General features: G+C 62.1%; 4 protein-coding genes across 4 annotated transcripts; 3 read left to right on the top strand and 1 right to left on the bottom strand.

The window, feature by feature from the left end:
* Positions 1-859: 859 nt before the first annotated feature.
* LOC142360360 (histone H3.3A) lies at positions 860-4,184 on the top strand. The gene is made up of 4 exons (XM_075412531.1): positions 860-1,017; positions 1,558-1,744; positions 3,726-3,879; positions 4,012-4,184. The coding sequence occupies exons 2-4, from the start codon at positions 1,617-1,619 to the stop codon at positions 4,138-4,140; spliced, it is 411 nt and encodes a 136-aa protein (XP_075268646.1). The 5' UTR covers positions 860-1,017; positions 1,558-1,616; the 3' UTR covers positions 4,141-4,184.
* An 8,253-nt stretch (positions 4,185-12,437) lies between these two features.
* Positions 12,438-17,130, top strand: LOC142360356 (homeobox protein otx5-like). The gene is given in 4 exon segments (XM_075412527.1): positions 12,438-12,534; positions 13,973-14,124; positions 15,858-15,992; positions 15,994-17,130. Coding segments are annotated over 4 exon segments (891 nt in total). The 3' UTR covers positions 16,501-17,130.
* Positions 17,131-20,663: 3,533 nt separating this feature from the next.
* Positions 20,664-22,349, top strand: LOC142360355 (distal membrane-arm assembly complex protein 2-like). Its single transcript, XM_075412526.1, has 5 exons — positions 20,664-20,738; positions 21,120-21,283; positions 21,798-21,878; positions 21,967-22,100; positions 22,183-22,349. Exons 1-5 carry the CDS (start codon positions 20,721-20,723, stop codon positions 22,347-22,349), a joined length of 564 nt encoding a protein of 187 aa, XP_075268641.1. The 5' UTR covers positions 20,664-20,720.
* A 1,952-nt stretch (positions 22,350-24,301) lies between these two features.
* On the bottom strand, positions 24,302-26,236 carry LOC142360357 (2-oxoisovalerate dehydrogenase subunit alpha, mitochondrial-like; the record flags this gene model as incomplete). Its single annotated transcript, XM_075412528.1, has 2 exons — positions 24,302-24,557; positions 26,018-26,236. Coding segments are annotated over 2 exons (390 nt in total), but the record flags the coding sequence as incomplete, so codon positions are not given.
* Positions 26,237-26,598: the final 362 nt, after the last annotated feature.

Genomic DNA, 26,598 nt, shown 5'->3' on the forward strand with positions numbered 1-26,598 from the left:
AATTTTTTTATATTCTTTCTTTTTTTTAATTCTTTTTAATTCTTTTTTTTAATTCTTTTTTTTAATTCTTTGGGTTTTTTTAATTCTTTTTTTTATATTCTTTTTTTTAATTCTTTTTAATTCTTTTTTTTAATTCTTTTTTAATTCTTTTTTTTAATTCTTTGGGGTTTTTTAATTTTTTTATATTCTTTCTTTTTTTAATCCTTTTTAATTCTTTTTATTCTTTTTTTTAATTCTTTTTTTTTAATTCTTTAAGGGTTTTTAATTCTTTTTTTTTTAAATTATTTTCCCCCTCGTCCCCCACCCCTCGGTGCCCTCGGTAACTCCCTCACGGCTTGGCGGCTTGTCTGGAATAAAGTTGTGGCAAATCCGAGCTGGGTTTGGGTTATTTTTTGGTGTTTTTGGTGGCGGACGCGTGCCCTCTGCTGACCGCGGAGGACGTGAGGTGAGGTTTCTCCCCCATTTCTCCCCTCGCGTGGTTTATTTTCCCCTCAACGTTGGTAACGCCAAGCGTGGATTAAAAATGGGATTTAAAGGTTTAAAAATGTCTTGGCGAGCATTGCTGGGGTGAAACGCTACCTCGAAGGCGCACTGAGGGGAAGCGGGGCCTGGGCGCCGCCTCTCTGAGGGGCCCTTCTCCCTCGCTCGTCCCGCCGAGGCCGCTCAACGCGGGGGAAACCGGTTTGGCTTCCACCGACGGCTCGCCCGGAGGTGGGAACGGGGGGGTTTGGGGGGGGGGGGGGGGGAAACGGGGCCTCGAGGCCGCCTCAAGCGGGCCGTGGGCCCTGCGGCGGGTCACAAGATGGCGGCGGCTCGCCTCACCTCAGCCGACCCCCCCGCCCCGCCGCCGCGGTGCATGACGGGAAACGAGCCGCCGCCGGGAGCCCGCCATTTTCTGCCGGGAAAGGCGGGAAGGGAGCGAGAGCAGCGGCTAGAGGGGATCTTCCCCCACCCCACCTCCGCTCCCCCGCCGTTCCCCCTCAACGGCTCCAGCGCTGCCGCCGGCCGGGGACGCAGGTAATGGCGGCGGGGGCCCGGGGCCCGGTAATGGCGGCCCGGGAGGGGGGGGGGGGGGGGCAGCCCGGCGCCGAGGTCGTCTGAGGAGAACGCTACTCCCCAGTCCCGCCTTCCGTCCGCCGCTGGCCGCTGATTGGCTAGGAGGCCGAGAGGCGATAAGCCGAGAGGCGATAGGCCGAGAGGCGCGTCAGTCTAGGCGGGAGACAGGCTCAGCGGCGCCTCCCCACTGCTTGCAGGGTACGAGTCGATTGGCTGCGCGCCGCCAGCCAATCAGCTGGGTGGTTGCGGCGGGGGAGGGAGGGGCACGCGCTGGGAGTTGTAGTCCGACGGCGCTGAGGGGACGGCGGGGGCTTCTCCCCCGGCTCGGTGAGGCCATGGGGGCCCGCCGGGACCCGGCCCGGAGCCCTCTCCCCACCCTGAAACCGGCGAGGGGCGGCCGCGCCGCAGCAACGGGCCGGGGTCCAGCGCTAGCAACCGGCCGCCCCTCCCCGCCCGACGGCCGTTAACGGCTGCGGCCTCACCCTTCCCTCCCCGGCCCAGCAACCGACGCCGGCCTTCTCCCCGCCCCCCCCCCCATCGGTAGGCTGTGACCGTCCGGTATGGCCCGCACCAAGCAGACGGCTCGGAAATCCACCGGCGGCAAGGCACCGCGCAAGCAGCTGGCCACCAAGGCGGCGCGGAAGAGCGCGCCCTCGACGGGGGGCGTGAAGAAACCACACCGCTACAGGTACGGCGGGGGGGGGGGGCGGCCGGCTGCGGGCCCCGCTTGGCAGCGCCCGAGGGCAGCGTCTGACCGGTTTCTGACTGGTTTGTGACTGGTTTGAAGGCCCCGGAGCGGCGCCTGGCCGGTTTGTGACTGGTTTGAAGGCCCCAGAGCGGTGCCTGGCCGGTTTGTGACTGGTTTGAAGGCCCCAGAGCGGTGCCTGACTGGTTTGTGACTGGTTTGAAGGCCCCAGAGCGGTTTCTGACCGGTTTGTGACTGGTTTGAAGGCCCCAGAGCGGTGCCTGACTGGTTTCCGACTGGTTTGAAGGCCCCAGAGCGGTTTCTGACCGGTTTGTGACTGGTTTGAAGGCCCCAGAGCGGTTTCTGACCGGTTTGTGACTGGTTTGAAGGCCCCAGAGCGGTTTCTGACCGGTTTGTGACTGGTTTGAAGGCCCCAGAGCGGTTTCTGACCGGTTTGTGACTGGTTTGAAGGCCCCAGAGCGGTTTCTGACCGGTTTGTGACTGGTTTGAAGGCCCCAGAGCGGTTTCTGACCGGTTTGTGACTGGTTTGAAGGCCCCAGAGCGGTGCCTGACCGGTTTTTGACTGGTTTGAAGGCGCCAGAGCGGCGCCTGACCGGTTTCTGACTGGTTTGAAGGCACCAGAGCGGTGCTTGACCGGTTTCTGACTGGTTTGAAGGCGCCAGAGCGGCGCCTGACCGGTTTGTGACTGGTTTGAAGGCCCCAGAGCGGCGCCTGACCGGTTTCTGACTGGTTTGAAGGCGCCAGAGCGGCGCCTGACCGGTTTGTGACTGGTTTGAAGGCCCCAGAGCGGTGCCTGACCGGTTTCCGACTGGTTTGAAGGCCCCAGAGCGGTTTCTGACTGGTTTCCGACTGGTTTGAAGGCGCCAGAGCGGTTTCTGACTGGTTTCCGACTGGTTTGAAGGCGCCAGAGCGGTTTCTGACCGGTTTGTGACTGGTTTGAAGGCCCCAGAGCGATTTCTGACCGGTTTGTGACTGGTTTGAAGGCCCCAGAGCGGTGCCTGACCGGTTTGTGACTGATTTGAAGGCCCCAGAGCGGTTTCTGACTGGTTTCCGACTGGTTTGAAGGCGCCAGAGCGGTTTCTGACTGGTTTCCGACTGGTTTGAAGGCGCCAGAGCGGTTTCTGACCGGTTTGTGACTGGTTTGAAGGCCCCAGAGCGATTTCTGACCGGTTTGTGACTGGTTTGAAGGCCCCAGAGCGGTGCCTGACCGGTTTGTGACTGATTTGAAGGCCCCAGAGCGGTTTCTGACTGGTTTGTGACTGGTTTGAAGGCCCCAGAGCGGTGCCTGACCAGTTTCTGACTGGTTTGAAGGCGCCAGAGCGGTGCCTGACTGGTTTCTGACTGGTTTGAAGGCGCCAGAGCCGTGCCTGACTGGTTTCTGACTGGTTTGAAGGCGCCAGAGCCGTGCTTGACCGGTTTCCGACTGGTTTGAAGGCGCCAGAGCGGTGCCTGACCGGTTTCTGACTGGTTTGAAGGCGCCAGAGCCGTGCCTGACTGGTTTCTGACTGGTTTGAAGGCGCCAGAGCCGTGCTTGACCGGTTTCCGACTGGTTTGAAGGCGCCAGAGCGGTGCCTGACCGGTTTGTGACTGGTTTGAAGGCCCCAGAGCGGTTTCTGACCGGTTTGTGACTGGTTTGAAGGCGCCAGAGCGGTGCCTGACCGGTTTCTGACTGGTTTGAAGGCCCCAGAGTTGTGCCTGACTGGTTTGTGACTGGTTTGAAAGCCCAAGAGTGGTTTCTGACCGGTTTCCAACTGGTTTGAAGGTGCCAGAGCGGTTTCTGACTGGTTTGTGACTGGTTTGAAGGCCCCAGAGCGGTTTCTGACTGGTTTGTGACTGGTTTGAAGGCCCCAGAGCGGTTTCTGACTGGTTTCCGACTGGTTTGAAGGCCCCAGAGCGGTTTCTGACTGGTTTGAATGCCCAAGATCGGTTTCTAACTGGTTTGAACTGGTGGGATCCGGCGTAGGCCCGGCACGGTGGCCCTGCGGGAGATCCGGCGGTACCAGAAGTCGACGGAGCTGCTGATCCGCAAGCTGCCCTTCCAGCGCCTGGTCCGTGAGATCGCGCAGGACTTCAAGACCGACCTGCGCTTCCAGAGCGCTGCCATCGGGGCTCTGCAGGTGAGACCCCCCCCCCCTCCCCGCCATCCCCCAGTCCCTCGCAGCGCTGGGGGATACTGGGGCTGCCCAACCCCCCCCGCCTCGCCACCGTTAACGCCCGCTCCGTTCAACCCCGCGGCTCTGTCCCGGCAGGAGGCCAGCGAAGCGTACCTGGTGGGCCTTTTCGAAGACACCAACCTCTGCGCCATCCACGCCAAGAGGGTCACCATCATGCCCAAGGACATCCAGCTGGCGCGGCGCATCCGCGGCGAGCGGGCGTAGGGCGGCGGGCGAGACTCGGGGCTTGGGGGGGGGGGCACACCGATGAGGAAAAGGGGGTGGTTTTTTTTCGGGGGGGGGGGGGGGTTGTTTCTCCTGCTCCCGCGCGTTGCGAGAGCCGGACCGACGCACGGCTTTCCAAGACTTTTTTTTGGATTATTTTTTTCCTCCCCCCCCCCCCCCCATTTTTGTACACATTTTGGGTTTTTTTCCATCTCTGATCTGCAAAAAAAATATCTACAAGTTGGGGGGGTGGGGGGAAACTTTTTGAAGTCAGTTTTCTACGCGACCCTCGTGGATTATTGGGGCGTGAGAAGAGCTTTGGCCTCTCGAAGCCCCCGGGCGGGGACGGCTCCCATTCCCGCTCCTTTCCCCGGCGCGGGATTTGGGGGGGGCCCAACGCTCTCCCTGCCCTCCTTTCCCCCCCCCCGCCCGTTCCAGTTTGTAGCGGCCGCGTTTCTCCACCCCGCGGTGGCGATGGAATAAAGAAAACCCGTTCACGTTCGCCGTTTCTTTCCTAATTAATCCCAGCCCCAACCCATCGCCGCCGCCGCCTTGATTAGAAATAAATCCCGCGCCCCAAAATCGGCGGATTGGGAGGGGGGGGGTAATTTGGGGATCCGGGGCAGGGTTTTCCCCTCTCCCTTCCCCTTTTTGGGGTGATTTGGGGGGGCCGCGGGGCCGGATTACCCCGGGGCGCTGACGTGATTGCTCCTGACACCCCGGCGTTAAATTTAGAGCCCCCCCCCCGAGCCACCCTAATCGGGATTAGGGGGCCGCAGGGCGGGGCGGGCACCTGAGGACGGGGTGCCCTCCCCCCAAAACGGGGTGGCGGGGGCCCAGCCCTGCCCGAGAACCCCGGTCCCGGGGCAGATTTTGCTTAAAAACGGGGGATATCGGGGCGCTGCGCCTCAAAAAGCGGCGCTGGGCGAGGGCGCCTGCGTGTGCAGGGGGCAGATGCGCGGGGGGGGGGGGGGCAACAGAAATGGAGAATTTTTATAATTTTTATAGAAATATAGGTAGATATTTAAATACTGGGGGGTGGTTTTACCTAAGTTAGATATATTTATATAAAAATAGAGATCCATGGTTTTATAAAGATGTATGGTTTCGTATCAATATATCTTTATATAGATCCATTTTTTTATATAGATATATGATTTTATATCAGTATCTTTTTATATAGAGGCAGGTTTTTATATAGATATTTAGTTTTATGTCAATAAATTTTTATATAGATCTGTGTTTTTTATAGATACATGATTTTATATAGATACTTTTTATAGATATGTGGTTTCATATAGATATATTTTTATATAGATGCATGTTTTTTATAGATATAGGGGTTTATATCAATATATTTTTATATAGAGACATGTTTTTATATAGCTATATGGGTTTATAGCAATAAATTTTTATATAGATCCCTGTTTTTATATAGATATAGGGGCTTACAGCAATAAATTTTTATATAGATCTGTGTTTTTATATAGATATAGGGGTTTATAGCAAAAAATTTTTATATAGATCCATGGTTTTATAGAGATACAGGGATTTAATCAGTATATATGTATTTTTATAGAGACAAGTTTTTAGAGTTACATTTTTATATAAATACATCTTTTTTTTAATACAGATACAGGTTTTTCCCTAGATATACTATTATATAAATATATATGTATTTTTATAGAGACATGTTTTTGCAGAGATGTTTTTATATAAATATTTTTCTTTTTTCTGTAGATGCGTGTTGTTATGTAAGTAGATACATGTTTTCTATAAGCACAGATAAATATAATTAGAGGTGAAGGGTTTTCTGTAAGTATAGATAAATATATCAATATGGAGATATGTTTTTCTATAAGCATAGATATGTCTGTATAAAAATAGACACATCTTTTTATATAAATATGGGTGTATGGTTGATATAAATACCGATTTTTATGTATAAATACAGATAAACGGTTTGCTGTAAGTATAGATAAATATTGATATATAAATATGGAGATGGGGCTTTCTAGAAGTGTAGGTATCTTTATATAAAAGTATGGATATGGTAAAAGTAGAGATACCTATAAAAGTCATAGTTGTCTAGATAGAAGTATAGATATCTAACAAATTACAGATATATATATAAAAATTATCGATCTCTTTATAAAAAAATTCTAGATATCTGTAAAAAAAAAATCTCTATAAAAAGTACAGATCTAAAAGTTCTAGAGATGTTTATAAAAAATTCTAGATATCTTTATAAAAATCATAGATCTCTAAAAACAGATCTCTTAAAAATTCTAGATCTCTCTAAAAATTCTAGATATCTTTATTAAAAATTCTAGATACCTTTATAAAAATCATAGATTCTATTAAAAATTCTAGATCTTTATTAAAACTTCTGGATACCTTTATTAAAAATTCTAGATATCGATACTGAAAGTTGCAGATACCGTTATAAAAAGCATCAATTTCTCTCAAAAATTCTAGATTTCGGTATTGAAAGTTGCAGATCTCTATAAAAATCTAGATATCTTTATAAAAAGTCTAGATATCTATAAAAAATTCTAGATCTCTCAAAAAATCTAGTTATGTTTATAAAAATTGTAGATGTTTTTATAAAAACTCTAGATATCTTCATAAAAATTCTAGATACCTATCAGAATTCTACACGTCTTTATAAAAATTCTGGATCTTTATAAAATGTCTAGATATCTTTATAAAAAGTCTAGATCTTTACAAGAATTCTAGAGATCTGTAGAAAAATTCTAGATCTCTATAAGAATTCTAGGTATCTTTATGAAAAAATTCTAGATATCTCTAAGAATTCTAGGTACCTTTATAAAAAAATCTAGATATCTCTAAAATTCTAGATGTCTGTATAAAAAATTCTAGATATATTTATTAAAAATTCTAGATATATCTATAAAATTCTAGGTATCTAAAAACTAGATATCTCTAAAATTCTAGATATATTTATTAAAAAATCTAGATATATCTATAAAAATTCTAGGTATCTATAAAAATTTCTAGATATCTAAAAATTCTAGATATCTTTATAAAAAATCTAGATATATCTATAAAAATTCTAGGTATCTATAAAAAATTCTAGCTATCTCTATTAAAAATCTAGATATATCTATAAAAAATTCTAGGTATCTTTATTAAAAAATCTAGATATCTCTAAAATTCTAGATATCTTTATAAAAATTTCTAGATATCTAAAAATTCTAGATATCTATATAAAAAATCTAGATATATCTATAAAAATTCTAGGTATCTATAAAAAATTCTAGCTATCTCTATAAAAAATCTAGATATATCTATAAAAATTCTAGGTATCTTTATTAAAAAATCTAGATATCTCTAAAATTCTGGATATCTTTATAAAAATTTCTAGATATCTCTAAAATTCTAGGTATCTATAAAAATTTCTAGGTATCTAAAAATTCTAGATATCTTTATAAAAAATCTAGATATATCTGTAAGAATTCTAGGTATCTATAAAAAATTCTAGCTCTCTATAAAAAATCTAGATATATCTATAAAAATTATTAAAATTCCAGATATTTTCATCGGAACCCTGGCGCTCCGCCGTGACCAGCGCTGCCGCGCCGCGTTTCCCTGCGCAGACGGGCCCGCTCGCCGGCCAGCCTGGGTGCCCGTCGTGAGGCCCCCCCGCCCCCCGTCACCCCGCCGCGCCGCCAGGGCCCCCCGAAACAGCCGCGTCCTAACGAGGGTAACGAGGGTAACGAGCAGCGCGGCTGGGGCCGCTTTCCCTGCCCCCCCCCCAAATTATCAGCGTTTAATTCGGGGTTCGGGGGCGTAACGCCGCGGGGATCGCCCCGGGGTTGAGCCCCCCCCCGCCGTGGGGTGGTTTTGGGGGGCTGGGGCGGCTGTGTCTGTGCTCAGCCCCCCCCCCGCGGGGGGATTAGGGTTAATCGGCCCCAAATCCCCCGCGTCTGAAAAACAAACTAATCAGCCCGATTTCAACAGTCCCCTCCCAGCTGCTCCCCCCGCCGTCTGGGGGGGCCCCCGCCGGGTTGGGGGGCAGCACCTCCCCCCAGAGCCCCCCTCCCTCCCAGGGCAGCCCCCCCGGGGGTCCCCATGGCCCTGGCTGGGGGTCCCCACGTCCCCATCCCCCCCCCCAGGCCCCAGACGTGGCAGCTGTCCCCAGGATTAGCCCCATGGAGCCGGGGGGGCCATGTTCCCTTCCCCCCCCCCCAGGGACCCCACAGCCCCCTCCCCACGACAAGGACCCAGGTGTCCGGCCAACCCCCCCCCCAGCCCCCCCAAACGACCCCCAGGAGGGGCCCTGACCCCCCCCTTCAGCCTTCATTTACCCTAACGAGCTGGCGGGGGGCCCACCGAATCACCCCGCCTCGTAACGACAGGGTTCGTTATTAACGATGCGGGGTGCCGCTGGCCCTATTGGGGCGTTAATTAGAAGCGGGTCGTTAGCCCCGACGCTAACGGGGGCCGGGGTCCCCCCGAAAGGAGGAGGGAGGGGTGTGGGGGGAGGGGATGAGCGCTAATTGCCGGCGGGGGTGGATTAGCCCCGGCCGGGGCCAATGTCACCCCCGGGGATTAGCGGCGGCGGCGGCCGGTGACATCACGCCGGGCCCGACTTAAATCTCCCCCCGCCGCGGGGACGCCTTCCCCGCCGCCGTCACCGTCACCGCCGCAGGTAGGCCACCGGCTCGCGGGGTCCCCGAGAGGGATCCAGGGTGGGGGGACGAACCAGCGGGGCCGTCCCCAACTCGGGCAGCCCAGGGTGGTGTCCCCTGGGGTGGGGACGGGCCACCGGCTCCGGCCCTTGGCGTGGGGATGGGGTGCTCGGGGCTGGGGAGGTGTCCCCTGGGTTGGGGACAGGCCACCCTCAGCCCTAGGGCGACGTCCCTTGGATGGTGGAGAAGCCACCAGCTCCGTCCCTGGCTTGGGGACGTGGTCCTCGACCTTGGGGTGACGTCCCATGGATGGTGGAAAAGCCACCGGCTCCGTTCACGGCTTGGGGACATGGTCCTCGACCTTGGGGTGACGTCCCATGGGTTGGGGACAGGCCACGGGCTCTGTCCATGGTTTGGGAACATGGTCCTCAGCCCCAGGGTGATGTCCCATGGATGGTGGGGAAGCCACCAGCTCCATCCATGGTTTGGGGACTTGGTCCTCGACCTTGGGATGAGGTCCCATGGGTTAGGGACAGGCCACCGGCTCCGTTCCCAGCTTGGGGACGTGGTCCTCAGCCCCAGGGTGATGTCCCATGGATGGTGGAGAAGCCACCAGCTCTGTCTATGGTTTGGGGACTTGGTCCTTGACCTTGGGATGAGGTCCCATGGGTTAGGGACAGGCCACCGGCTCCGTTCCCAGCTTGGGGACGTGGTCCTCAGCCCTAGGGTGATGTCCCTTGGATGGTGGAGAAGACACCGGCTCCATCCACGGGTTGGGGACATGGTCCTCAACCTTGGGATGAGGTCCCATGGGTTGGAGACAGGCCACTGGCTCTGTCCATGGCTTGGGGACATGGTCCTCAACCTTGGGGTGACATCCCATGGATGGTGGAGAAGCCACCGGCTCCATCCCCGGCTTGGGGACATGGTCACCAGCCCTGGGGTGATGTCCCCTCCATGGCAGAGAAGCCACTGGCTCTGTCCCTGGCTTGGGGACGTGGTCACCAGCCCCAGGGTGATGTCCCCTGGGTCATGGTGAAGCCACCAGCTCCGTTCCCAGCTTGGGGACGTGGTCACCAGCCCCAGGGTGATGTCCCCTGGGTCATGGTGAAGCCACCAGCTCCGTTCCCAGCTTGGGGACGTGGTCCTCAGCCCTAGGGTGATGTCCCTTGGATGGCAGAGAAGCCACCAGCTCCGTCCCCACATCGGGGACATGGTCACCAGCCCCAGGGTGATGTCCCTTGGATGGCAGAGAAGCCACCAGTTCCATCCCTGGCTTGGGGACATGGTCCTCGACCTTGGGGTGACGTCCCTTGGATGGTGGAGAAGCCACCGGCTTTGTCCCTGGCTTGGGGATGTGGTCACCAGCCCCAGGGTGACGTCCCTTGGATGGTGGAGAAGCCACCAGCTCCATTCACGGCTTGGGGACATGGTCCTAGACCTTGGGATGACGTCCCATGGGTTGGGGACAGGCCACCAGCTCCGTCCCCGGCTTGGTGACATGATCACCAGCCCCAGGGTGATGTCCCTTGGATGGCGGAGAAGCCACCAGCTCTGTCCCCAGCTTGGGGACGTGGTCCTCAGCCCCAGGGTGACGTCCCTTGGATGGCGGAGAAGCCACCCGCCCTGTCCCCGTCCTGGGGACGGTGGCCATCTCCGGGGTGGCCTCCCCTGGCGCGGGGACAAGCCACTGGCTGTGTCCCCTGCCGCGGAGGTGGCAGAGATGTCCCCGCGCTGTCCCCTGGTGCCATGCCACGCTGTGCCATGTCGTGGTGTGCCGGGCTGCGCCGAGCCATGCCAAGCCATGTGGCACCGGGCCGTGCCACGCTGCACCGGGCCATGCCACACCGTGCCACGCTGTCCTGCGCCGTGCTGTACCGGGCTGTGCCACGCTGCATCGCGCCGTCCCATGCCACCCTACCCCGTGCCGTGCCATGCCGTGCCAATCTGTGCCACGCTGTGTGGTGACATGCCATCCCCCGCCATCCTGCCCTGTGCCATGCCACCCCAAGCTGTGCCACGCCGCGCGGTGCCATGCCATCCCCCGCCATCCTGCCCCATGCCGTGCTGTACCAAGCCGTGCCACGCTGCGTGGTGACATGCCATGTCATGCCGTGCCACGCCATCCAGCACTGTGCCATGCCGTGCCAAGCTGTGCCACGCTGCGTGGTGCCATGCTGTGTCATGCTATGCCATCCCCCGCCATCCTGCCCTGTGCCACCCCAAGCCATGCCACACCATGCCACGCCACCCCAAGCCATGCCATGCCATGCAGTGCCATGCCAGGCTGTGCCACGCCATCCTGCCCCGTGCTGTACCACACCATGCCACGCCATGCCATCCCCTGCCATCCTGCCCCATGCCACCCCAAGCCGTGCCATGCGGTGCCACGCCATCCTGCCCTGCCCCGTGCCACCCCAAGCCGTGCCATGCCGCGTGGTGCCATGCCATGCCATCCCCTGCCATCCTGCCCCGTGCCACACCATGTCATGCCAAGCCGTGCCATGCCGCGCAGTGCCATGCCACACTGTGCCACGCCATCCTGCCCCGTGCCACGCCACCCCAAGCCGTGCCATGCCACGCAGTGCCGTGCCATGCCACGCCGTGCCACGCCATCCCGCCCCGTGCCATGCTGTGCCACGCCACCCCAAGCCATGCCATGCCGCGCGGTGCCATGCCATGCCATGCCAAGCTGTGCCACGCCGCGCCATGCCATGACATGCCAAGCCATGCCATGCCGCATGGTGCCATGCCACGCCGTGCCACGCCATCCCGCCCTGTGCCACGCCGCGCGGTGCCATGCCATGTCATGCCAAGCCGTGCCATGCCGCGCGGTGCCATGCCATGCTGCATGGTGCCATGCCACGCCGTGCCATGCCACACCGTGCCACGCCATCCTGCCCCGTGCCATGCTGTGCCACGCCACCCCAAGCCATGCCATGCCGCGTGGTGCCATGCCATGCCATGCTGCATGGTGCCATGCCACGCCGTGCCACGCCATCCCGCCCCGTGCCATGCCATGCCATGCGGTGCTGTGCCCCGCCGTGCCACGCCATCCCGCCCCGTGCCATGCTGTGCCATGCCATGCTGTGCCATGCCATGTGGTGCCATGCCACATCATGCCACGCCATCCTGCCCCATGCCATGCTGTGCCATGCCACCCCAAGCCGTGCCATGCCACGCTGTGCCACGCCATGTCATGCCATGCTGTGCCATGCCGCATGGTGCCATGCCATGCCGTGCCACGCCACCCCAAGCCATGCCCCATGCCATGCCGCGCGGTGCCATGCCCCGCCGTGCCACGCCATCCCGCCCCGTGCCATGCTGTGCCATGCCACCCCAAGCCATGCCACGCCGCGCGGGTGCCATGCCATGTCATGCCATGCCATGCCATGCCGCATGGTGCCATGCCATGCCGTGCCACGCCACCCCAAGCCATGCCATGCCATGCCGCGCGGTTGCCATGCCCCGCCGTGCCACACCACCCCAAGCCATGCCATGCCACGCCGTGCCCCGCCATCCCGCCCCGCGCGGTGCCGTGGGTGCCGTGGGTGCCGTGGGTGCCATGGGGTGACGCGGCGCGTGCCCTCGCAGCGTGCCCAGCCGGTGCCCGTGCCGCCGCCGGGGCCCCTGGCACGCAGCATGATGGCCTACGCCAAGCAGCCCCACTACGGCGTCAGCGCCCTGGGCCTGGCCGGGGCCCCCGTGGAGCTGCTGCACCCCGCCGTGGGGTACCCCGGTGGGCACGGGGGGGGCAGGGGGGGCAGGGGGGCACGGGGGGGCAGGGGGGGGCACGGGGGGGGGCAAGGGGGCACGGGGGGGTGGTTCACGGGGGTGGCACGGGGGGGCACGGGGGGGCATGGAGGGGGAAGGGGGGGGCAAGGGGGGCAAGGGGGGGCACGGGGGGGGCAAGGGGGCACGGGGGGGGAAGGGGGGGGCAGGGCGGGCACGGGGGGCGGGGGGGGCACGGGGGGGGCAAGGGGGGCACGGGGGGCACGGGGGGTGGGGGGGGCAGGGGGGCACGGGGGGGGAAAGGGGGGCGGGGGGGGCACGGGGGGCACGGGGGGCACGGGGGGGGGCAGGGGGGCACGGGGGGGGAAGGGGGGCGGGGGGGGCATGGGGGCACGGGGGGGCGCAAGGGGGCACGGGGGGGGCAAGGGGGCAGGGGGGGCAGGGGGGGGCGCAAGGGGGCACGGGGGGGTGGTTCACGGGGGGTGGCACGGGGGGGGCACGGGGGAGGGAAGAGGGGCAAGGGGGGCACGGGGGTGACGGGGGGCAGGGGGGGGCACGGGGGGGCGCAAGGGGGGGTTCACGGGGGGGCACGGGGGGCACGGGGGGGCGCAAGGGGGCACGGGGGGGCACGGGGGGGCGCAAGGGGGGGGTCACAGGGGTGGCACGGGGGGTTTGCACGGGGGGGGGTCATGAAGGTGGCACGAGGGGTTTTCATGAGGGTGGGGTGCAAGGGGAGGTGCATGGGGGGGTGCCTGGGGTGCACAGGGGGGGTTCACGGGGGGTTTGCATGAGGATGGGGTGCAATGGGTGGGTGCGTGGGGTGCACAAGGGGGTTCATGGGGGGGGCACGAGGGGTTTCCACGAGGATGGGGTGCAATGGGGGGGGGTGTGGGGTGCACGGGGGGGGGGTCATGAAGGTGGCATGAGGGGTTTGCACGAGGGTGGGGTGCAAGGGGGGGTGCCTGGGGTGCACGGGAGGGGTCATGAAGGTGGCATGAGGGGTTTGCACGAGGGTGGGTGCAAGGGGGGGTGCGTGGGGGGGTGTGGGGTGCACAGGGGGGTTCCACGAGGGGTTTGCACGAGGGTGGGGTGCAAGAGGGGGTGCATGGGGTGCATGGGGGGGTTCACGGGGGTGGAATGAGGGGTTTGCACGAGGGTGGGGTGCAAGGGGGGGTGCCTGGGGTGCACGGGGGGGGGTCACGAAGGTGGCACGAGAGGTTTGCACGAGGGTGGGGTGCAAGGGGGGGTGCGTGGGGTGCACGGGGGGGTTCACGGGGGTGGCACGAGGGGGCTTTGCCCCCGGCGCGGGTCTCGCACGGGCATCCCGCCCCGCGTCTCGCACGCTCCCCTCCCGCTGCCCCCCAGCTCCCACCCCCACCTCGGGGGGCTGCCGCGGAGCAGGGGGGGGGACCCCCCCAGCCCTGACCCCCCCCCCTTCCCCGCAGCCACCCCGCGCAAGCAGCGGCGGGAGCGCACGACGTTCACGCGGGCGCAGCTGGACATCCTGGAGGCCCTCTTCGCCAAGACGCGCTACCCCGACATCTTCATGCGCGAGGAGGTGGCCCTGAAGATCAACCTGCCCGAGTCCCGCGTCCAGGTGGGCCCCGCGCCGCCCCACGTGCGTGAGCAGGGGTCGGGCGAAGCCCCGTGGGCACGAGCAGGGGTTGTGCACAGACCCACGTGTGTGAGCAGGGGTCGTGCGAGGCCTCGTGGGCACGAGCTGGGGTTGTGAACAGCCCCACGTGCACGTGTGAAGCCCCATGTGTGTGAACAGGGGTCATGCAAAGCCCCGTGGGCTCGAGCAGGGGTTGTGCACAGACCCACGTGCACGTGTGAAGCCCCATGTGTGTGAGCAGGGGTCGTGCAAAGCCCCGTGGGCACGAGCAGGGGTCGTGAGCAGCCCCACGTGCACATGCAAAGCCCCACGTGTGTGAGCAGGGGTTGTGTGAGGCCTCGTGGGCACGAGCTGGGGTTGTGAACAGCCCCATGTGCACGTGCAAAGCCCCACGTGTGTGAGCAGGGGTCGTGCAAAGCCCCATGTGTGTGAGCAGGGGTCATGCAAAGCCCCGTGGGCTCGAGCAGGGGTTGTGCACAGACCCACGTGCACGTGTGAAGCCCCATGTGTGTGAGCAGGGGTCGTGCAAAGCCCCGTGGGCACGAGCAGGGGTCGTGAGCAGCCCCACGTGCACATGCAAAGCCCCACGTGTGTGAGCAGGGGTTGTGCAAAGCCCCATGTGCATGAGCAGGGGTTGTGTGAGGCCTCGTGGGCACGAGCTGGGGTTGTGAACAGCCCCATGTGCACGTGCAAAGCCCCATGTGTGTGAGCAGGGGTCGTGCAAAGCCCCATGGGCACGAGCAAGGGTCATGCACAAGCCCGTGGGCACGAGCAGGGGTCGTGAACAGCCCCATGTGCACGTGTGAAGCCCCACGTGTGTGAGCAGGGGTCGTGCAAAGCCCCATGGGCACGAGCAGGGGTCGTGTGAGGCCTCGTGGGCACGAGCAGGGGTCATGTCCAGCCCCACGTGCACACGCAGGGGTCATGCCCAGCCCCACGTGCACACGCAGGGGTCATGCCCAGCCCCATGTGCACACGCAGGGGTAATGTCCAGCCCCACACACACGGTCATGCAAAGCCCCACATGCACACGCAAGGGTCATGTCCAGCCCCACGTGCACACACAGAGGTCATGCAAAGCCCCACGTGCACACGCAGGGGTCATGTCCAGCCCCACGTGCACACGCAGGGGTCATGCAAAGCCCCACGTGCACACGCAGAGGTCATGCAAAGCCCCACGTGCACACGCAGGGGTCATGTCCAGCCCCATGTGCACACGCAGGGGTCATGCAAAGCCCCACGTGCACACGCAAGGGTCATGTCCAGCCCCATGTGCACACACAGAGGTCATGCAAAGCCCCACGTGCACACGCAGAGGTCATGCAAAGCCCCACGTGCACACGCAGGGGTCATGTCCAGCCCCATGTGCACACGCAGAGGTCATGCCCAGCCCCATGTGCACACGCAAGGGTCATGCCCAGCCCCACGTGCACACGCAGAGGTCATGCCCAGCCCCCACGTGCACACGCAGGGGTCATGCCCCAGCCCCACGTGCACACGCAGGGGTCATGCCCAGCCCCATGTGCACACGCAGGGGTCATGCCCAGCCCCACGTGCACACGCAGGGGTCATGCCCAGCCCCACGTGCACACGCAGAGGTCATGCAAAGCCCCACGTGCACACGCAGGGCTCACCCCCACCCCCACGCGCAATGGCACGGTCACGGCATCCCCGCCCGCCGCCGCGCCGTGCCTCAGTTTCCCCGTCTCCCCCAGGTCTGGTTCAAGAACCGCCGCGCCAAGTGCCGGCAGCAGCAGCAGCAGCAGCAGAGCGGCGGCCAGGCCAAGGCTCGCCCCGCCAAGAAGAAACCCTCGCCGGCCCGCGACGCCGACATCGCCGCCGCCGCCGCCGCCCGCCGCGCCGGGACCCTACAGCCCCCCACCCACCGCGCCCGCCGGCACCCCGAGCTCGGCCGCCGGTGCCACCGTCTCCATCTGGAGCCCGGCTTCCATCTCGCCCGTGGCCGACCCGTTGGCTTCGTCGGCCGCGCCGGGTTTGCCGCGGTCGACGCCTTTCGCCGGCGGTTACGGCCAAGCCGCCGGCTACGGGCAAGGTTACGGCGGCTCGGGCGCCTATTTCGGGGGTCTGGACTGCGGCTCCTACCTCTCGCCCATGCACCCGCAGCTGGGGGCTCCCGGCGCGGCGCTCAGCCCCCTGGCAGCCCCCGCCATGGGTGCCCACCTGGCCCCTTCGCCCGCCGGCTTGGCGGGGCAAGGTTACGGCGCGGCGGCGGCGCTGGGTTTCGGCGCCGTCGACTGTTTGGATTACAAGGATCAGAGCTCCTGGAAGCTGAGCTTCAACGCCGCCGACTGCCTGGACTACAAGGACCAGAGCTCCTGGAAGTTCCAGGTCTTGTGAGGGACCAGGGGGGGGACACACGCGCCGGCCCCCGCCGACGGCGCCCGAGACCCCTCCGGGTTGGCACGGGAGCGGCAGAAGCCCAGGCAACGCAGCGCTGCGCCGGGGGGCGGCTGGACGGCGCGGGGCCTCCCGGCACTGAGCATCCCGGCACGGGGCATCACGTCGTGGTGGAACTCCATGGCACGGAGCATCAGGTCATGGTGGATCTCCATGGCACGGAGCATCACGGCACTGAGCATCCCGGCACGGGGCATCCCGGCATGGGGCATCAGGTCATGGTGGATCCCCATGGCACGGAGCATCAGGTCATGGTGGATCTCCATGGCACGGAGCATCACGGCACGGAGCATCACATCGTGGTGGATCCCCATGGCACGGAGCATCCCGGCACAGAGCATCCCAGCACGGAGCATCCCGGCACGGGGCATCACGTCATGGTGGATCCCCATGGCATGAAGCATCAGGTCATGGTGGATCCCCATGACATGGAGCATCACGGCACGGAGCCTCATGGCAAGGAACATCCCTGTGGCACGGGGGCATCACGTCATGGTGGATCTCCATGGCATGGAGCATCACAGCACGGAGCATCAGGTCATGGTGGATCTCCATGGCACGGAGCATCCCGGCACGGAGCATCCCGGCATGGGGCATCCCGGCACGGGGCATCACATCATGGAGGATCTCCATGGCATGGAGCATCACGGCACTGAGCATCCCGGCACGGGGCATCACGTCGTGGTGGAACTCCATGGCACGGAGCATCAGGTCATGGTGGATCTCCATGGCATGGAGCATCCCGGCACGGGGCATCACATCGTGGTGGATCCCCATGGCACGGAGCATCCCGGCACCGAGCATCCCGGCATGGGGCATCAGGTCATGGTGGATCCCCATGGCATGAAGCATCAGGTCATGGTGGATCCCCATGACATGGAGCATCACGGCACGGAGCCTCATGGCAAGGAACATCCCTGTGGCACGGGGCATCACGTCATGGTGGATCTCCATGGCATGGAGCATCACAGCACGGGGCATCAGGTCATGGTGGATCTCCATGGCACGGAGCATCCCGGCACGGAGCATCCCGGCACGGAGCATCCCGGCATGGGGCATCACATCATGGAGGATCTCCATGGCATGGAGCATCACGGCATGGGGCATCCCGGCACGGGGCATCACATCATGGTGGATCCCCATGACATGGAGCATCACGGCACCGAGCATCCCAGCATGGGGCATCACATCATGGAGGATCTCCATGGCACAGAGCATCACGGCATGGAGCATCACGTCATGGAGCATCCCCATGGCATGGAGCATCCCGGCATGGGGCATCACGTCGTGGTGGATCTCCATGGCATGGACCATCCCGGCATAGGGCATCCCGGCATGGAGGATCCCGGCATGGGGCATCACGTCATGGAGCATCCCCATGGCACGGGGCGTCACATCATGGAGGATCTCCATGGCACGGAGCATCACGGCACGGAGGATCCCCGTGACACGGAGCACCCCGGCATGGAGCCTCATGGCAAGGAACATCCCCGTGGCACGGAGCATCCCGGCACGGGGCATCACGTCGTGGTGGATCTCCATGGCACGGAGCATCACGGCACGGAGCATCACGTCATGGTGGATCCCCATGGCAAGGAGCACCCCGGCACCCCGGAGCACCCCAGCACGGAGCATCCCAGCACCATGGAGCATCCCGGGACCACGGACTATTCCCACGGCACGGAGCACCCCAACATGGAGCACCCCAGCATGGAGCACCCCATCACGGAACACCCCCTTGGGACCCCCAGCCCGGTGGGACCCCCCCGTTCCAGCCGGCCACCCCGCTGCACCCCGACCTCCTCCCCCCGGGGCCGAGCCCCGACCCCCCCAAATCTCCCCCGTCCCCCCCCCCCCCCCCGTAGCTGCGTGGCCCCCCCCGCCCCGCTCGCTGTGGGGCCGGCGAGCGCCCGGAGGAAGGAAAAGGCTTTAAATAATGAATTCATAATAATAATTATTATAATAATTAATAATTAATAATAAAGCGGAGAAGAAGGAGAGGGCTGCGTGGAGCTGGGCCGGGGAGGGGGGGCGCGGGGGGGGACCCCAGTGTCCCCCCACCCTGGGGCGAGACCCCCCCAAACCTCCTGCTCCGGAGGGACCCAGGCGTCCGGCTCTGCCCCCCCCCCCCCCAAGAATCAGGGGGGACCCAGGGGTGCGGCCCTGCGGGGGGGCCCCGGCCCCCCTTTTGCCCCCCCCCCCCGGTTATTTTTACTGATCTAATTAAGGAAATGGGGCGGCTTCGGCCCGGGGGGGGGAATTAGGGGGATTAGGGGCCGGGTGACAAATTGCTGGGGCGATGGCGGGTGACAGCTGACCCCCCCGAGACCCCTGTGCCCCCCCCGAGACCCCCAGGCACCCCCCGAGAGCCCTGTGCCCCCCCCGAGACCCCCAGGCACCCCCCGAGAGCCCTGTGCCCCCCCCGAGACACACAGCGACCCCTCTGCACCCCCTGAGAGCCCTGTGCCCCCCCCCGAGACCCCCAGGCACCCCCCGAGAGCCCTGTGCCCCCCCCCGAGACCCCCAGGCACCCCCCGAGACCCCTGTGCCCCCCCCGAGACCCCCAGGCACCCCCTGAGAGCCCTGTGCCCCCCCCGAGACCCCCAGGCAACCCCCGAGACCCCCGTGCCCCCCCCCGAGACCCCCAGACCTCCTTCTGCACCCCCAGAGACTCCCGTGCCCCCCCCCAGAGACCCCCCCCCCTCTGCACATGGGGGGCTCTGAGGGGGTTCTGGGGAGTCCTTGCACATGGGGGTCCCTGGGGGGGTCCCTGGGGGTGCTCTGGGCGGGGTCCCTGCACATGGGGGTCACTGGGGGGGTCACTGGGGGTGCTCTGGGCGGGGGTCCCTGCACATGGGGGTCACTGGGGGGGTCACTGGGGGTGCTCTGGGGGGGGGTCCCTGCACATGGGGGTCCCTGGGGAGGTCTCTGGGGGTGCTCTGGGGGGGGTCCCTGCACATGGGCGTCCCTGGGGGGGTCTCTGGGGGTGCTCTGGGGGGGGGGTCCCTGCACATGGGCGTCCCTGGGGGGGTCTCTGGGGGTGCTCTGGGGGGGGGTCCCTGTACATGGGGGTCTCTGGGGGGGGTCCATGCACATGGGGGTCACTGGGGGCGTCCCTGGGGGGGGTCCCTGGAGGTGCCCTGGGCTTGGGGGGGGGGGGGTCCCTGCACATGGGGGTCCCTGGGGGTGCCCCGGGCTTGGCTGGGGGGCGGTTGTCTGTGCATGGGGCTCCTTGGGGGGGGTCCCCACCCACAGTGGGGAGAGGGGGGGCTGTGCAGGCGGGGTCCTGCCCCCCCCCGGGGTTAACCCGGGCCGTGCCAGCCGGGCAGATGGAGCCTAATCCGGGCTGAGCCTCCGGGGGGGGGCCGGGGGGGGGGGGGAAGGGTTAAGCCCGGTTTAACGGCCCTAAGGAAGGGGATAAGGGGGGGGGGAGGGGATGGGGGGGGCCCCCCCCCGAGGCCACGGGGACGTGTCCGGGCGGGGGCCGACGCCACGCGGCGTGGGGACGCGGGGGGGCCCTGGCACGCGGGGTTTGGGGGGGCACGGCCCCCTGGACACCAAAATGGGGGGGCACAGCCCCTTGCACTGACAGTTTGGGGGTGCACAGCCCATCCACACGTGGTTTGGGGGGGCACAGCCCCTTGGACACCAAAATGGGGGGGCACAGCCCCCTGCACTGTGGTTTGGGGGTTCACAGCCCCTTGCTCTCGCAGTTTGGGGGGGGGCACGGCTCCTTCTATACACAAATGGGGGTGCCCAGCCCCTTGGACACCAAAATGGGGGTGCACGGTTTCGGGGTGCCCCCATCCAAGGTGACGGTTTCGGGGTGCCGGGCTGGGGGTGACGCGGTGCCCGCGGGCGCGCTGGACCCCTGGCACCGCTTCACTTTGGGGGGACCCAGGCGTCCTCGCCCCCCCCCTCCACCTCCGGACCCCCCGCCCCCCCCGGGGAGGACTCAGGCTTCCTGCCGCCCTCCGAACCGCCAGGGGGCGCAACGAACCGGCTGCGCGGGCGACGCTGCGGGCGCCGAGGGGCGTGACTACGGGCTCCGAGGGGCGTGGCTAGGGCGCCAGCGGGCGGGGCTGCGGGCGGCGGGGCGGGGCCGGCGGGGTAGCTCAGCCGCGCATGCGTGGCGGCCCCGGTCACGTGAGGCGTCCAAGATGGCGGCGCTGAGGGCGGTAGGTGATGCCCGGCGTCGCCATGGAGACTCCTTCGTAGGGGTGGGGGGGGGGACAGGGGACCCCCAGGGCGCCCCCCCCCCAGTGACAGGGGGTGGGGAGAGCCCCCAAGGACCCCCAGGGTTGGGGGGGGGCTAGGGGGCTCTGTGCCCTCTCCGCAGCAGCCCGGGGGGGGGGGGGGGGGGGGGGGCGAGGCCTGGGTGGCTGGGCCTTCCCCCCCCCCCCCCCGGAACCTACCATAAATGGGGGGGGGGTGTCCCTTCGGTCTTTTATAATTAAATCCCGTTGTGGCCCCCCCCGGCTGGCGGCTCCTGAGCCTGATTGGAGTTGGGGGGGGGTGTAAGGCAGTGGCTGAGGCGGCCCCACTCTCCCCCCGCGCAGGTGTTGGGGTGCCGGGGGTCACTCACCCCGCGCCCCCCGCCCGGGCAGAGCCGGGGGGCGGCGGGGGGGCTGCTGGAGCGCCTGGGCCGTTGGTTCTACGAGGTGGAGGCGGCAGTGGCCTGGGGAGAGCGGCTGCGGCGGCGCCGGCTGCGGAGCAGGAACGCGTGCGTGGGGCTGGGGGGGGGTCAGGACCCCCAAGGTGTGGGGCACAGGCGGGGGGGGCGGATATTGGGGTCCCCCCTGAGCGTGGGGTGCGAGGGGAGGGGCTGGATCCAGCCCCCCACATGTGGGGCACAGGCAGAGGGGGGAATTGGGGGCCCCCCCAGCTTGTGGGGTGCAGGAGGGGCTGGATCTGCCCCCCCCCCATGTGGGGCACAGGCAGAGGAGGGTGATTTTGGCCCCCCCCAACTTGTGGGGTGCAGGAGGGGCTGCATCTGCCCCCCCACCTGTGGGGTGCAGGCAGAGGAGGGGGATTGGGGCCCCTCCACATGTGAGGTGCAAGAGGAGGGGCTGGATCTGCCCCCTCACATGTGGGGCACAGGCAGAGGAGTGGGATTTGGGCCCCCCCCCAATTTGTGGGGTGCAGGAGGGGCTGGATCTGCCCCCCCACATGTGGGGCACAGGCAGAGGGGGGGGAATTGGGGCCCCCCCCAACTCTCGCCCCCCCCCCCCCCCCAGGTACTGTGGCTTCCTCAAGGACACGTACGGGGACAACGTGGTGGCCGCCGTCTTCACCCTGTCCTGCGGCGGGAAGGTCAGGTGAGCCCCCGCCCCGCTTTGGGGGTGCCCCCCTTCCCCCGGGGGGGGTCCCCCTCCCCCTGATTCCCCCCCCCCCCTCGCCCCATAGATTTGAGGGCCAGGAGCGCTGGATACGCCCGGAGGACCACTGGCGCCCCGAGGTCCTTCACCTCCGGGACGTCCCCGTGGTGGCCGTGGACCTCAGTGGCTCCTCGCTCACCTACAACGGCTTGGACAACCTGGGTGAGCGCCAAGACCCCCCCTGGGACCCCCCCAGACCCTTTTGGGGGTCCCCTGTGACCCCCCCCCCCCCACCCCATCATAGTGCCGCTGACCCGGCTGCAGCACCTGGACCTGAGCGGGTGCCCCCACCTCGACGACTGGGCGCTGGGGCGGCTGCACGTCTTCGGGGCGACCCTGCGGGAGCTGGCGCTGGCCCGCTGCCCCCACGTCACCGAGAGGGGCTTGGCCACCCTCCACCACCTCCGGTGAGCGCGGGGTGGGAGGCGACAGCCGTCACCCCCCCACCCTGGGTGCTTGAGACCCCCCCTCCGGTCTCTGTACCCCCCCAGGGCGCTGCGGCGGCTGGACGTGGCGGGGGGTGCGGGTGCCCAGCCCGGGCTTGGTCCGGATCCTGCTGGAGGAGGCGCTGCCGCGCTGCCGGATCGTGGGGATGGAGCTTGGGGAGGCCGCCGAGGGGGGGGGGACGGCCCCCTGCCTGAGCCCGGTGGGGTTTGGGGGGGCGGGGGGGGCATGGGAAGCAGCGCCGTGGCCCCCCCCCCCGCCCCGAGCATTAAATGCGTGCTGCCTCCCTCGCTCCCCTCCGTGGATTTGGGGGTTCTCGGTGGGGTTCCCAGTTTCCAGCTGCCTCCTGTGAGTGTTCTGGGATTATAATGCCCCGTGGGAACCTGGGACGCGCCCGCTAATCCCGTTTCGTAACCCTTGACAGGGCTAATCTCTCCTCCGAGGGGGTGAATTCCCTCCCTGAGGGCTTAATCCCCCCTCGAGGGGGTTTAATCCCTCCCCGAGGGGGTGAATTCCCTCCATAAGGGGGTTTAATCCCTCCTCGAGTGGGTGAATTCCTTCCCCGAGGGGTTTAATCCCTTCCCGAGAGGGTTTAATCCCTCCCCGAGGGGTTTAATCCCTCCCCGAGGGGGTGAATTCCCTCCCCGAGGGGTTTAATCCCTCCCCGAGGGGGTGAATTCCCTCCCCAAGGGGGTTTAATCCCTCCTCGAGTGGGTGAATTCCTTCCCCGAGGGGTTTAATCCCTTCCCGAGAGGGTTTAATCCCCCCTCGAGGGGATTTAATCCCTCCACAAGGGAGCTAATCCTTCCCGGAGGGAGTTTAATCCCCCCTCGAGGGGGTGAATTCGCTCCCCGCGGGGGGCTTAATCCCTCCCTGAGGGGTGTTATAATTCACTCCTCCAACTGTGTTAATCCCCCTCAAACGGGGTTAATGCCCCCACTGAGGGGGCTATTGCCCCCTTCCAAAGGGTTTTATACACCCCAAGGGGTTTAATTCCCCCTGCAAAGGTCTTAATCCCTCCTCGAGGGGGTGAATTCCCTCCCTGAGGGGTTTAATCCTTCCTCGAGGGGCTTAATCCCCCCTCCACAGGGTGAATTCGCCCTCAAAGGGAGTTAACTCCCTCTCCAGGGGGGCTAATCCCCCTCAAGGGAGTCAAACTCACCCCCCAAAGGGGCTTAATACCCCCTAAAGGATGTTAAACCCTGCTCTGGGGTGGTAATCTCCCCAAAGTGGGGCTATTTTCACCTTCCAAGGGGCATAATCTACCCCAAAGGGCTTAATTCTTCCCTCAAAGGGGCTCAATCCCGCCCAAAGTGGGGTGATTTCCACCTTCTAAGGGGCTTAATCCTCCCTCAAGGAAGCCAAACTCCCCCTCCAAGGGGTTTAATCCCGCCCCAAGCAGGGTTATTTCCACCTTCCAAGGGGGATAATCCACACCAGAGGGATTAATTCCTCCTCCAAGGGGCTTAATCCCGCCCAAAGGGGCTTAATCCCACCCAAAGTGGGGCCATTTCCACCTTCCAGGGGGCTTAATCCTCCCTCAAGGAAGCCAAACTCCCCCTCCAAGGGTCTTAATACCCCCCAAAGGGGCTTAATCCCACCCAAAGTGGGGCTGTTTCCACTTTCCAAAAGGGATAATCCACACCAGAGGGATTAATTCCTCCTCCAGGCAGCTTAATCCCTCCTCAAGGAAGCCAAACACCCCCCCAAAGGGGTTTAATCCCCCCCAAAGGGGCTTAATCCCACCCGAAGTGGAGCTATTTCCACCTTCCAAGGGGGCTAATCCACCCTCAAGGAAGCCAAGCTCCCCCCCCAGAGGTTTTTAATCCCCCCAAGGGGCTTAATCCCACCCAAAGCGGAGCTATTTCCACCTCCCAAGGGCGTTAATCCCCCTCCCAAGGGCATTAATCCCAACTCCAGGGTGTTAATCCCGGCTCCAGGGTGTTAATCCCGGCCGGGGGTCCGTCCCCGGGGGTGCAGCCGGGTTTATTTGCCGGGGGGGGGTCACTTTTCGAAGTTCTCGAGGGGGTAGTGCTCCCCGTAGTGCTGCAGGTGCCGTTCGAGAGCCGCCCGCTGCCGGCGCAGGTGGGCCGGCATCTCCCGGTAAACGTCGGAGAAGAGGAGCTGCAGGCTGGGCTTCGGCTTCCGCTCCGCCTGCTCGAAGGCCTCCATCACCTGCCGGGCAGCGGCGGCTCCGGTTGCTCCCCGAAATCCCGGGGATCCCTCCCCAAAATCCTGGGAATCCCTCCCCAAAATCCCAGGGATCCCTCCCCAAAATCCTGAGGATCCCTCCCCGAAATCCCGGGGATCCCTCCCCGAAATCCTGGGGATCCCTCCCCAAAATCCCGGGGATCCCTCCCCAAAATCCCGGGGATCCCTCCCTGAATTCCTGGGGGTCCCTCCCTAAAATCCTCGGGATCCCTCCCCAAAATCCTGAGGATCCCTCCCCGAAATCCCAGAGATTACACCCCCAAATCCCAGGGATCCCCCTCCCCCAAATCCCAGGGATCCCCCTCCCCCAAATCCCAGGGATCCCTCCCCGAAATCCCAGGGATCCCTCCCCGAAATCCTGGGGATCCCTCCCCAAAATCCTCAGGATCCCTCCCCAAAATCCTGAGGATCCCTCTCCGAAATCCTGGGGATCCCTCCCCGAAATCCTGGGGATCTCTCCCTAAAATCCCGGGGTGACTTCCCCAAAATCCCAGGATCCCTCCCCAAAATCCCAGGGATCCCTCCCCGAAATCCCAGGGATCCCTCCCCGAAATCCTGGGGATCCCTCCCAAAAATCCCAGAGATCCCTCCCTAAAATCCTAAGGATTCTGCTCCCCAAAATTTCAGGGATCCCTCCCCAAAATCCCAAGGATCCCTCTCCGAAATCCCGAGGATCCCTCTCCGAAATCCTGGGGATCTCTCTCTAAAATCCCGGGGTGACTTCCCTAAAGTCCTGGGGACCCCACCCCAAAATCCCAGGGATCCCTCCCCGAAATCCCAGAGATCCCTCCCTAAAATCCTAGAGATCCCTCCCTAAAATCCTAAGGATTCTGCTCCCTAAAATTTCAGGGATCCCTCCCCAAAACCCAAGGATCCTCCTCCCCAAAATCTGGGGATCCCTTCTCCTCAGATCCCAGGACTTCGTCCCCAAAATCCCTGCGATCTCCCTCCCCCAGATCCCAAGGATCCCTCCCCAAATCCCAAGGATCCCTCCCCAAAATCCCAAGGACCCCTCCCCAGATCTGGCGATCCCTCCCCAAAATCCCAAGGACCCCTCCCCCAGATCCTGGCGATCCCTCCCCCAAATCCCAACTGATTCCTCCCCCAAATCCCAAGGATCCCTCCCCAAAATCCCGGGGATCCCCTCCGCAAAATCCCGGGATCCCTCCCCAAAATCCCAAGGATCCCCCTCCCCAGATCCTGGTGATCCCTCCCCAAAATCCCAAGGATCCCTCCCCAAATCCCAAGGATCCCTCCCCAAAATCCCGGGGATCCCTCCCCAGATCCTGGCGATCCCTCCCCAAACCCCAGGGATCCTCCTCCTCGAATCCCAGGGCTCCGTCCCCAAAACTCCAAGGATCCCCCTCCCCCAGATCCCAACTGATCCCTCCCCGGATCCCGACGGATCGCCCGGTTGCCCTCACCATCTTGCGGGAGCTCTTCCGCCAGGCCTTCTCCTGCTCCTCGTCCCACCAGCCGCGGCCCAGCATGTGGAGCCGCAGGCGGGAGATGGGGTGGTCCTGCTGGTCCCAGTAGCTGACCTCGTCCACCGAGCGGTACGCCGAGCTGTCGTCGCTGGTGCTGTGGTGCCCGATCCTGCCGGAAGAAATCCCGGGAAGATCCCGAGGGATCCGCGCAGGATCCTTGGGATTTCAGGGAGGGATCCCCGGGATTTGGGGGAGAAGCTGTGCCCAGAATTTGGGGAAGGGGATCTCCAGGATTTGGGGGAGGGATCTCCAGGATTTGGGGGAGGGATCCCTGGATTTTGGGGAGGAGAATCCTTGGGATTTTAGGGAGGGATCCCTGGGATTTTGGGGAGGGATCCCTGGGATTTTGGGGAGGAGGATCCTTGGGATTTCGGGGACGAATCCCATGGAATTTTGGGAGGGATCCCTGGGATTTGGGGGAGAAGTTGTCCCCTAGAATTGGGGGAAGGGGATCTCCAGGATTTGGGGGAGGGATCCCTAGGATTTTGGGGAGGAGAATCCTTGGGATTTTAGGGAGG

The sequence above is a fragment of the Opisthocomus hoazin genome, unplaced genomic scaffold (genome assembly GCF_030867145.1).
Source record: "Opisthocomus hoazin isolate bOpiHoa1 unplaced genomic scaffold, bOpiHoa1.hap1 HAP1_SCAFFOLD_208, whole genome shotgun sequence".
In the NCBI taxonomy this organism is placed as follows: Eukaryota; Metazoa; Chordata; class Aves; order Opisthocomiformes; family Opisthocomidae; genus Opisthocomus; species Opisthocomus hoazin.

Excerpts from the sequence above, each read along its gene's own strand:
- LOC142360355 (XM_075412526.1), top strand. Across the intron at positions 21,284-21,797 it reads CGGCTGCGGAGCAGGAACGC|GTACTGTGGCTTCCTCAAGG; the intron begins GTGCGTGGGGCT and ends CCCCCCCCCCAG. Across the intron at positions 22,101-22,182 it reads CAACGGCTTGGACAACCTGG|TGCCGCTGACCCGGCTGCAG; the intron begins GTGAGCGCCAAG and ends ACCCCATCATAG.
- LOC142360360 (XM_075412531.1), top strand. The coding sequence starts at position 1,617 with ATGGCCCGCACCAAGCAGACGGCTCGGAAATCCACCGGCGGCAAGGCA. Across the intron at positions 1,745-3,725 it reads AAGAAACCACACCGCTACAG|GCCCGGCACGGTGGCCCTGC; the intron begins GTACGGCGGGGG and ends GATCCGGCGTAG. Across the intron at positions 3,880-4,011 it reads CTGCCATCGGGGCTCTGCAG|GAGGCCAGCGAAGCGTACCT; the intron begins GTGAGACCCCCC and ends CTGTCCCGGCAG.